The sequence below is a fragment of the Mycteria americana genome, chromosome 1 (genome assembly GCF_035582795.1).
Source record: "Mycteria americana isolate JAX WOST 10 ecotype Jacksonville Zoo and Gardens chromosome 1, USCA_MyAme_1.0, whole genome shotgun sequence".
NCBI lineage: Eukaryota > Metazoa > Chordata > Aves > Ciconiiformes > Ciconiidae > Mycteria > Mycteria americana.
In genome coordinates, this window is record NC_134365.1 from 181,606,442 (window position 1) to 181,618,648 (window position 12,207).

General features: G+C 34.8%; 1 protein-coding gene across 22 annotated transcripts in view; it reads right to left on the minus strand.

Moving 5' to 3' along the window:
- MYCBP2 (MYC binding protein 2) overlaps nucleotides 1–12,207 on the minus strand; it is a 210,179-nt gene that overhangs the window by 82,463 nt on the left and 115,509 nt on the right. For 17 of the 22 annotated variants that reach the window (XR_012773473.1, XM_075488504.1, XM_075488465.1 and 14 more), the window contains 7 exons: nucleotides 11,036–11,254; nucleotides 9,352–9,577; nucleotides 8,888–9,006; nucleotides 5,772–5,859; nucleotides 2,344–2,396; nucleotides 656–828; nucleotides 173–317 (listed from right to left, as the gene is read on the minus strand). Coding sequence is in view for 21 of the 22 variants with exons in the window: in XM_075488504.1 (XP_075344619.1) it covers nucleotides 173–317; nucleotides 656–828; nucleotides 2,344–2,396; nucleotides 5,772–5,859; nucleotides 8,888–9,006; nucleotides 9,352–9,577; nucleotides 11,036–11,254 (1,023 nt within the window). In the remaining variant the exon portion in view is untranslated. The remainder of the gene's footprint in view (nucleotides 1–172; nucleotides 318–655; nucleotides 829–2,343; nucleotides 2,397–5,771; nucleotides 5,860–8,887; nucleotides 9,007–9,351; nucleotides 9,578–11,035; nucleotides 11,255–12,207) is intronic. The other 5 variants (XM_075488539.1, XM_075488604.1, XM_075488596.1 and 2 more) reach the window with 1 other exon arrangement.

Below are 12,207 nucleotides of genomic sequence, written 5' to 3' on the forward strand. Positions count from 1 at the left end.
GCATAATACAGAATTTGATAATTTTGTGGATTTAGAGGTATGAAAGCCTGACTACACTGAATTTACAAATGCCACTTTCTGCCCTCTACAGGAGTATTCTGTGGAATATCTACAACAAATACTAAAAGAAGGTATGATGAATTATAAGAACAGCCCAGATGATGATAATTACCTTCATATTAGGAACATGAACAACATCCCCATACTGGTCTTTTGTTTGTACTGTAATAACAGTTGGCCAACCACATCGAATGTCATCCTTGTTCAAAATCAATGATGTTTTTTGAGGATCAGCATATGAATCTGGCTGAAGCCACCTACAGCAAAGACAAACACTTAATATTAAAATCTCTTACAGGCCCCCCAAAGATAAATTCTTACTCTGTACAACATGACTTCCAGCTAAGAAAGGATGAAGGTCTGAATACTTAAATGCTTTTACCTAATATATTAATAGAAACAATACAGTCAAATAGTTTTACTTAACTAATATTTGATGTAAATATTAAAGTTCTATAGCTAGTTGTATAGACAAACAACCATGCACAGGTTTTGAAATTTAATACATAACTAAAAATTTTCTACTTTGTTGCAAAATTTAAACATTACAACTATAAAGTAATGGGTTTTTTCATGCAGCACACAAACTTTTTACCTTGCAAGACGTCCACCACTTGATCCTGGTACACAAGCAATGAAATCCTCCAGAAATGACTGCTCATTGCTTTGTACCTGCAGCGGAAGATTTCCTTCAAGAGCTTCCAAAATGGTTGGTGAGTGAGAGAGTGCCAAGCCTTTCCCGAGAATGCCAGAGTGAGATTTGCACACCTTTTTTTTTTTGCAGGGGTTGGGGTGGGGATGAAAGGATAGAGAAAAAACAGTTTTTCAGTATCTTACAGGTAGAAACTTTCCCATAATATGACACAACTGGCACAGACATTTTGGGCACTGAAAGCCATTCAAGTAGGAGAAGAGTGGATAAACTTTACTCTGATGAAAGTTTAAAAAAAAAAAGTGTTTTAAAAGTTTAAAAAAGTTTCAAAGTTTAAGTTTTAAAAAAAAGAAAGTTTAAAAAAAAAAGAAAGTTTTTTTAAAAAAAGAAAGTTTAAAAAAAGTTTAAAAAAGTTTAAAAAAGAAAGTTTAAAAAAAGTTTTTAAAAAAAGAAAGTTTAAAGAAAAAGTTTTTAAAAAAAGAAAGTTTAAAAAAACAGTTTTAAAAAAAAAGTTTTAAAAAAACCACAATAATTTATGTCAAATGAGATTAAATGAGTTTCAGTTGAGAGAGAATTTCTGGAAGAAAGAATAAGGTAACATGACCTTCCATGTTAAGAGTATCCTAAACTGCTGAATTGTGACCAGGAGAAGAACAGAGAGAGCCGTTCTGAAAATGTGACCAATGAGAATGTTCCAGAAGAAAATAAAAGGCTATAGATATAACTTACAGAAAGGCAGATCTCTTAAGAAAGATATTTTTGGGTGAGAAAAAGTAAAAGAAATCCCTTCTTTGCAAGAAGGGAAGGAAGGAAGGTAGAATGATGCATAAAATATTTAACAGACAGGACTAAAAGTGACAATGAATCCATTACTCTCACAGACACTCCTAGCTCACGTTTTGAATTAGAACACAGTGGGTCCACAAACAGATTGCTGAAAAAAATATTTATTTCAAGGAATATCTGACTCCTCCTAGACAGTTTCTGTTTACTGTTCTGCCATCTAAGGCCTATGCAACCGTGTCATACTGTAGCACTGATATGTTTTCCCAGCAAGTATTGTGACAACTAAATTTCAAAACAGTTGCCCAGAAGATAATTAGGAGAGAGACAGAATGTGAAAACTCCTTTTTCACTGTGCATCATAAGCTAGGGGCTATAATTAGGGAGCTACTGACCAACATTAGCTCCCATCACAACAAATAAAATATATCATCAATCCAGAACAACTGCAATCATATTATTTGGGACTTGATAAATGTTATCATTCAACTGAAAAAGTGATTTTATTTCTGCAATTACAAAGACATGTGCAGGATTAATTTTGGTAACATATAAAATTTGTTAAGTTGTGCAACCTAAACTAGACACCTATATAATTTGAAATATTTTTTGTCATCTAACTTCCTCTGTGATATTTTATGCATTTTTTTCTAAGCAGATTTATTTTTAAAAAGATTTAATGTAAATACTAAATGTCTGTAAAGACTTTCTTAAACTGTTTTATAACAAGCCAGATTCCCTCCTATTATAAAAACCTTACAAGTGATTTTCTTCTGTAGCAGTCAAAAGTTTCAATGCAATTATGTGCTGAAGTATATTGCAATGGAAAAAAAAAAGCAGCGGTATACCTGTAAAGCAGCCTCTTCAAGAATCTCAAGATCTTCTTCAAATTCATTACCTGCTGTAAAAATAGAACTTATTTTCACAACAAAAGATAAACTTATTTTTCGTAATAATATTGACATTTAGCCACATATGATGGAATGCAAAATTCAATTCTGTTTAGTGAAGCCTTTTGTATTACAAAATTTAAGTTTGCAAGACGATGTGTAACATTTTTTAACCAGCAGTTGAAAGCTTAATATTTTCAAATAACATAGTAAACATGCAGTACTGTGTAGTTCAGTGCACAAGCAAATAAACAATACTTTCAGAAAAAGATTTTGGGAGGTCAAGATTGTTTCTGGGAAGCAGTACCTAAGAGTTTGCACCAGCTGCTCCCTTTTAGGAACTTACCCTAGTAACAGTATTTGAAAACCTGATAAACTGCACAATTTTGTAAATTATGATTCCTCCTTAAACATAAAACTCAAATACATTCTATTATACAATACTTCTTTCTCACAAATGCAACTCAAAAGAGTCTGATTCCAGGGTGACCAGAATTGCCAAACACAGTCTTTTAACAGAAAAGTAAAACAGATAAGGTTACCATATTTCTACTCTCTCAAAAACTTGTCAGGCAATTCTACTAGTAAGAGGAGAGGAAGAGAAATGAGAAGAATCAAGTCCTAAGGCATTTTTAAAATTCAAAGAAATATATATAAAAACTCCGCTCTCAGAAATAGTTTCTACCAAAGTTGAAACAATTAGTAAGTAATAATGTTAAACACACCGAGATCAATTCCACATTGCTGTTTAAGTTAGAACTTGGTCACAGACCAGATGTCTCTCTCAGGAAGAAGTATCTTAAATCCGAGTCTTGGAGAACTGGCAAGGAGAAGGCACGACCTTTTGAACATGGTAACTCAGACAGTATTTGGGTGTACTTTCAAAGATAAAGTTTTCCTAATATATGAAGGAGTCACTGTCTGGTCCATCTTCCTTCGGAGCAAAAAAGGCTAAAAGCCTTCTTGATGTCCTTTCAAAGCACTTTTTTTCCTAATGGTTCTAGAGTAATACTTATACAAGTATTTGGCTACTTGTGTACAGAATATACCCACTATAACAAATATTAAAAAGTTGTCTTTGTGAAGGACAACCTCCTTAAACTTGGATCCAGAGGTCTAAAGAGTATCTGAGAAACAGAGCAGGATTTACTTCACCTACTTCTGGGTAGTGAAGCATGAGATAATGAGCTCAGACTTAGATATTACAAGATATCTTTATAGCAAATGGAGGAGAAACAGGCTCCTCCTTTGGGTGATTAATTTCATTTTTCTTACATCTTCATCTTAGGATGACATGAAACATCCTCTGAAGATGTCTACATTAACTCTAAAAGAAGGTTAGAGCTACTAGCTTAGATATAGATGCCTAACTTTTAAATGCCAAAGTTTAGGCATTGTAAGTTAAGTTCCTAATTCTTTTCTGGAGTGAGCCTTTTTCTTAGGTTACTTTCTTTAGCCTGTATACATCCACACATGGAACAAAGGTAAAATTGTAGAAATTGTAAAATAAAGTATGAAAAGTCTAACACAAAGGGCTTTCTTGCATGTGTGCATTACAAGACAGTCTTTTATATGATTATATAGGTTTTTTTTAAAGGACATTCCTTTCCATGAATAAGATACTGCTCTGCAGATGAGCAATGGCAGTAATATGGTATTTCTTAAGACACCATTTCACTTGCAGCAAAAGGTAGAAGATACATAATCTAGAATGCAGAAAAAGGAAAAGTAGTCTGATACTAAGTCATTTAAATGTTGCTCTAGAAAACATTTTACCTCTTTTCCTGCCACAGTGTTTTTCTGAGACACCAAGCAAAACACTTAAACAAAGCAAAATTACAGACAACCAAAATCCATCCTAAAAAGGCTGCACAGTGGTTTACATCTGCAAACACTACCACTGTTGCATATAATTAATCAGTTTTGTTTATTCACAGGGTCCAGTGGTCTTGTAGAGAAACAATACACGCGTGTGATGCCTGTTTGTCATTAGCTTTGTAATATTATCAGCGACACTGACAGACTTGGCTGAAGTCCTTGAGTTGGTGTTAAGGAAACAATCAGATGAATCTATTGTAAATATGTCAGTAAGCACTTTTATGGGTGGCTGAGACTGCATAGGTAACTTAACTGCATGTTTCCTTTCAAATTCCTTCTATCTGAAAGCATATAAAGCCAATCTATGTACCACCTACTTTCCCTTATTGTTTTAGACATTCAAAATTAGAACAAAACAAAAATCTTTTTAGAGATAAGAATGAAGTATTAGAAAACCTGGAAAATTAAGTTAGAAGTATTTCAATTTCAGCTTCTTTTTTTGCATAGGAGAACAGCAGGACAAATGGGTGCCAGGGAAGTAAAAAAAACCTAAGAAGTTAAGGCTGCTGTTCAGAGGATAATGGAAGAGGGCACTATTTAAACTATAGAATTGCCTGTACTTTTGAAAGATAAATACAGATCTACCTGTGCAACTGAGGTGCCTATTTACAACATAAAGTAAGAAATCTGCACATTCAAATACACAAGCAAAATACTGGGTTAAAAAATTCAAATCAGACTTTGTGGTTATAACTGCACACTGATCAATGCCCTCCTGCTCATTAATACGCACTTCCAGTCTCATTAACAATATTTGAGCTCTCGTTCGTGCTCCTAAATTAAAATGATCAAAAAGATACCCTATTATAGATTACGAGACTATTTTTCCTACACACTAATGTTAATTAGGAGAAATGCTATTACAAAGAATATGGCTGCATCATTAGAAAGTTCTAATTCAATCTCCGTATCCATTAATTTTCATAAACTTATATTTCTCCTTACATTTTAAACTGCATTAAGGTTACTGTAAACGTTTATTTGCTGCATCTGCTGTAAAAGTATGTAATTTTTTAGAAAAGAAAAAAAAGTAAAACTACAGCAGAAATATTTTAGGCTAATAGGTCTACAGATGCAATGGTCACTTTCAATTTTAAACAAGTAATTTTAAATTTTACAGTTCAATGCTGCAGGTATTTTTCATTCAGAAAGGTGTGGAGTGCATGGAGAAAAAAAAAAGTGAAAGACAAATACAGATAAGATACCTGCGCATTTGTGAAGTACCACGAGGAAACTGTAGGCCACAGCTTGTACACTGATACACTACCTGTGGATGGGGTGAGTTTGTTCAGATTTAAATGATCAGGTTTCCCTCCTCCCCATACACACATGAAGGGAACAGTGTAAGCAGAAAACACCACCATTTTATCATCTGATTAATGCAGTTTTAAGAATCAAGTTTGTATGATCATCTCTAACTGAAAGCAACATTAAGACTTAAAGGTAGTATTCATTCAGAAAACATGAAATGATGAAATAACAAAGCATGTTCTTTGAGTAGGACTTACCAATAGGAAGCGCTAGATCTTTCTTCATCAAAGCTGCTGCACATGATCCTCCTAAATTGGCCAATTCTTTCTCCAGCTGAATAATACCCTTTAAATTGAAACAAATTTTAAAACAAAAATAGTGCCTCAGAAAATAGGACAATGAATGCATTTCCCTGACACTGCTTTATCCTAAGAGATACTAATTGTGTGTTCCAGTTTGACGTTTCTCAGTGATATTGTTCCTGCCAAACAGCTAGACTGTCATGTGTTGCTGTGACATGGGCCAGAGTACCAAATTTTTAGAACAATTTCAACTAGGTAAGAGTATTAATAAATGGGTTACCCTGCTTCTGGTAGCCTAGTAAGAACATCTGAAGATTGTAATTGTCTTTTGTCTGTAATGTTAAAGAGAAAGGAAACTTCCTAATACAAAAAAGCCTACCGATACATATTTGGATTGCAAAGAAATGCCTCTTCTAAGCTGTACATATATACATACCACATAAGTTCACATTCCCATCTTGTTTAAAGGTAGTACTGTTCGTAACTTTTTTTCCTCTTCCCTTTCTCTAGTTGGAGAGGCAAGGATGGGAAAAAGATTCCGTAATTTCTCTTTCTCCATTATAAATGCTGGGAGAAGCCCTTGACACTTTCTCTCTTCTACTCACTCTGGGAAGTTATTTATTCCCATCGACGCTGCTGTTCTAGGGAATGAGAAGACTCCCCCTCCCTCCCACCAACTTGTCACTGAAAACATATGACAATCTCTCCCTCAGTATCTTTCAACCCTGTTCACAAGAAAAAAACAAACAGACCACACACACCGTTTTCAAAGACGTGGAGGGAAGGAGGCTGGGTGCAAGGAATGGGGAGAGCACAGTATGGCTAGGGAAGTTGTAGCTACTTTTTAAGCCATAAAGAAACGTATCTGATATTTTCCCTTCAACTCGTCCCAGCTACATGCAGGCACAACCTCTTTAACTTGCTTACAAAGGTTTTGACACTAATACCAATTTTAAGTTTTAAACAAATCTGTGGCTGATTCAGCACACTTCTGACAGATACTTCTCATGAAGGAAAAAACCAACCAAACAAAAAAACCCCCACGCCACCAAAAACCAGTGGGGGAGACAGGAAACCTCCATCTGACGGATTTTCTAGGCAGACTTACAGAAACTGGCAATACATGAAGTAAGTAAAAAATCCTTCTTTTGGAAAGAGCCTTCAAAATCAGTAACCCTAGACTTGCCTTGTATTCTCTGAGACTCCCAGGCAGACTGAAAAATCTCCAAAATGCATTTTAAACTAAACCCTTGATAAACTGCATCTTTAGGACTCAAAACAGCAGGTTCTGAAACAGCAAGCAAGTACAGATGTGAAATGTGAATCAACCCACTGGACAGCTCCCCTCTGTGTGAACACCCTTTATACAGAAGGCAGTTTTTGCATATATTTTGTAGATTTAATAATGACCAACAAAAAGCCTTCCTTTTCATTCATCAAAGCATAAATCTATAAGTTCTGCAAAAATCCCAGGTTTTAACGAAGTTTAATAGTTCAGCTACACCCAATTCCTTGACGCACTTGCTCACACTCAATGACATCTTTCAGTTTTTGCAGAGAATTCCCTAACAATGAACGCCATTCAATATACTATAGTTAGGTAACAGTACCAGAAGCTCGTCCTTTGGAAGGAGAGAGAATCAGATGTGCAAAAATTAATCCCATTGACTTGAATTAGGTCTTACTGGTACTTTGTTCCTTTAAGCTAGAGAAAACACAGAGGTCAGCAGAACATACGCTTCTTTTTCTACCAGTAGTAACACTTCAGAAAGCTGTCATCACAAAGTTTCCAAAAGAACGAGGAACTTGCATTGTGTGTCCAGTTAATTAAAGTTACTTATGGAGTCTTTAGTCCTGAGATGCAAAGTACCTTAAACACTGTAAAACTTGCTTTTCTATTTATAGAACTTTAATTTAAAGTGTTTGGGCTATAAAAAGGTCTGTTTGAAAACAATTACTTGTAACTTTTATTTAAATGATACAGTTAACATATTGGCTAGCATGTTTTAGCACTGAGTGTTAAGCAGTTTTATTTGTACATGCTTTAAAAAAAATAAATGAAGTATATGAATCTGCCTTTTTTTTCCTGCTTAAGCAAAAATTATTATTATTACTCAATCACAGACTAGTTAGATTATCTATAGGATTTATAAATCTTATTTGCTGCAAGCCAATGAGACCATCATAGCAAATAATCTTATGATACGTTTTACTATCTGGCATGTTATGAAATTCCAAAGAATCTCACATTTTGAAAACCTGAAGACATGATTTAGCTTGATCAGAATCCAGGAATAAGATGACATAAATCTGTGAGGGTTGTAGTGTAAGCAAGATGTAGATGTTGTGAAGTTCATGTGAAGCACAGGCCCAAAGACTCCCAGGATAAAGGAAGGGCTATTTTTCTGGAATTATTATAAAGCATGTTAAGTATTTTCAGTAATCTCTTAAAATAAACCAAAATAAAGCACTGGCCCAAGGACATGGCGAAATTTTATCTTCCCTTTGCAAAAAAAAACCCCAAAAAACAGTGCTGGAAACAACTCATGTCCTTAAAGGCAAGATGAGGTGACAACTGTGCAAAATCTCAGGTAGCCTAAATAAGCACAGCATTTCCAGGGAGTCTGAGAGTTCTGGTATGAGTGAATACTGGAAAAATAATGCAAGTTTGTCACCCCATAATTGGCGGTGACAGTAAAATATGAATCACTGTGTATCTGAAAGCCCCAATCCTTTGGATTTATGATGGAAGACTATGTCAGAATTTTAGGAAATTTCATATCCCATTCACATACTAGATAAAATCATGCTATGTATTTGCAGACTGTCACAGTTATTAAAAAAACAAACCACACAAAAAGCCATCCCAATACTATTCAGATTAAAGAATACCAAACAAATAATGTCTGTGGAAAAAAAAATGATAAAAACTTATATGAAATCAATGTAAAAATATTTTGCTAGTGTTATTTAGTCAGAAGTGGCAATACAATTATTTTTACCCAAAAAACTGGCCTTATAGGAGAGAATTAATAGGTGCAGCAATTGCAGCCATTTCACTTCTTCCTTACCTCATCAGATCCTGGACTAAATTCATATCCAATTGCATAACATTTGAAACCATAAAAACAAGCCTTTTCATCCTTCACATAGTCTGATGCAGTCTCCAGAGAAAAAAGAGCTTCATTTCCTTATAGGAAGTAAGAGGATACATAAAATACATAAAAACAAAATTTTAGTATTTCTCCTCTTTTTGTATGTTTATTCTACGTGAGCATATATGAAACCTAGGCTTTATATGTAACATGTAAAGTAAACCCATGAATAACACACAGATCAATGCTTCAAACAAGAAACCTAATATAAACATAAATAACTGATGTACAACCAATGGCTCATAACGAACTCTTGCCAGCTTGGATGAAGATACTTTTTCAACTTTGTTTTCTAAGATAATTTTGCAGAAAAATAAAACTTTCTTTCATTATTTTAACAATTCACATTAAAAGAAATTATTGCAGGATCTATTTATTACCTGGCAATACTAATACCATGGTAGGCCATCCTGAAGATCCAGAGAATTTTTTCAGTTCTATCCATGAATTAAGGTTTTCATGAACAGAAGCATGCTTTGGTCCAAATCCCAGACTCTGTGCAATTCTGACAGGAATTAGTAAACGAAGAACATCCTCTGACTGAGCAGTGCCACACTGAGTGTCAAACTCTATTGTTATCCACCTGACACATTCAGGAAAAGTCACCTAAAACAAAACAGCAGTCCAATTATGTGCAAGTTTTGGGGGTTGTTGGGTTTTTTTTACATTTAATTCTTCATTTCCATTTGGTTTTAACTCTTTAGGCTATGAAAGCAATTCAGTTATGTAATTCTGTACACTTGTTTTGATATGCTTTAGATTAATATTAACCTAATTTATTCTTTGCAATTCAGATATACCTGAAATGCTTTATGCCTTACTGAATTATAATCATGTATTATAACATGTTCAGATTAAGTATTTGCACTTATGATACCATTTGTGATTGTTTTTAAGAACTCTGCACGGGATCATTAAACAAAACAACCACAGACTACTACTACAAACATTTCACTCTCAAATACCTTTTTAAATGCAAACTTCAACAAACACATTCAACATCTGTTTTGTGCAATCCTAGAAAAGTACACAGCAGGTGAAGCACACTTGTGCATATGGATTGCAGTACGATAGCATATAGGTACAGAAATTAAAATGCAGTAACAATGAAGCCTAAGGCTTCAGATAAGCTCCATAAACTTTTAGAACAATAATATGCATCATTGCTTCAGGAAGATCATATGATGACTACATTTTCTACAGTGGACGTCTTGCTGTCTCACAGGACAAGCAAGTGGAATAGTAATTAGTAACCTGCTCCAGCTCTTACTTGATTCCAGGTTTGCTACCTCTGGATTTACAGTCACGGAATCAAGGCGACTGCAGAACTCACTATTTCAAGAACTGAAACACAGGATTTATCTCTCGGGCATGTAATTTGTGCCTCAGCCCTTCACTCAGCTAGAAAAAACACCCTTTTTCTATTGACATTGAGGAAAATCTAGTTTTATTGCAATAATCATCCATGTAAGGTGGAATGAATCCTACTCAGAGTGACTTAACACAGTTAAGAGGACTTGAGTGACTTCTGCAATGCCAAATCATGGTACAAGTGAAAGTAATTAACGAAGAATTTAAATTGGCAGACCAGCAATAGCCAGCATAGGGATCCCTACACTAGAACGCATATTAATTTGACTAGAATTGATGTCAGGTATTTTTACGAAGCATTGGTTTAGCGTTAAGTAAGAAAGCCTAAGATATGATTAGATAACGTATACATAAAGACTTCCAACTTCCACAGTCTGTACAGTTCGAGCAAAGAAACTGTGCAAGACAGTAGGAAAATCTAAGACTGAGCAAATGTAGGGACTTACAGTAGATACCTGCATTAGGGGGTTAAAACTACACTATTTTCCACTATAGTTTCCACTATTCTTACTGGACAAACAGAGGTTTCTCCAGAAAGCAGTATGGTAATAATCCAGGAAACTGTCTCTTATGTTAGACAATACGAATTATCATCCATCGCAACAATTTTTCAGATAGTAAACATTGACGAAACAAAACCCACGTGTCAAAAGCTTTTAAGAAACTGCATGTGCACTCAGAAATGGTGCTTACCTTATAGTGCGTAACACAGGCGGGTTTATAGGGATGCTCACTTTCTACAACAGCATAGTGATTGGAGGTAGTACAAGCTGAAAGCCCTTGCTCCGGTTGGTTTCCGGTGGTGCTGTCTGTAGACTGATTTGGGTTAAAAGCTGGAGGGGCGTATTTCTGATTCAGAACTGCCACAGAAGGAAGTAACTGTTGTACTAGGCCAAAGACCTCAACAGCAACCTGTAACATAACACCACATGCAATAAAGTATTACTTATGACTGGCTGAAAACAATACTCACAAACTCACAATTCTCTACAACGGTTGCTTTGGGTGTTCTCAGAATATCACTACCACAATGCATTCAGTCATTTTCCAATTCTGCATGTACGCAATCCTGACAGAAAAATCACTACATTCATGTCAAATACTCCTCTCAGAGACTTGCCAAAACTGAAACCAAAATCTGTACGCAACTGTGATACCTTCACTAAAACACCTTATCTAGCACTAAAAAGCTGTAACGTTAACAATAAGCATGAGCTGAGAGAAAGCAAATACTGTATTGAAGTCATAGTCCAGTTATATGTTGTTTTATAACAACATTAGTATTGTTTTGTTTTGGTTTTTTTTTTTTTCAAATATTCAACATATTTCAATGCAGGTAGTGTTAAGCACCGCAATTGTTCTCTGGAATCTTTATGACATTTTCAAAGGAGAGGAACACTTCTAAAGCAAAACACTTGGTTCTAAATTCCAGTTCATCACAGTAACAGGATAACTAAAATTTGAAACTATTTTTAATGAAATGAATCTGCTAGATTTTAAGTGGCCAGTCCTCTTTCCTCCCCCTTTAAAGAGAAGTTAGAAGAGAGATTACAGTTCATAAAAAAGCAATAAAAGGCAATAGTGTCTACCAGCTAAGGATTAATGACATTTGTAAATCTAATAATAGATTTGAAGAGTGTTCCAGACCAGGCACATGGAAAATGCTCTGCCACTGAAAAGTAATAATATTTTTACGTATAGCTCACATCTTCCCATCTCTAAAATTGATAGAAATAATCTTAATGAGCAGCTACCACTGCTTTGGATAGTTATTGTAAAAATAGGATTTACATAATATAAAAAACATTTCATCCCACCAATATTCATCAATAAGTGAGTCATACATGCATACCCTTCTAACTTTT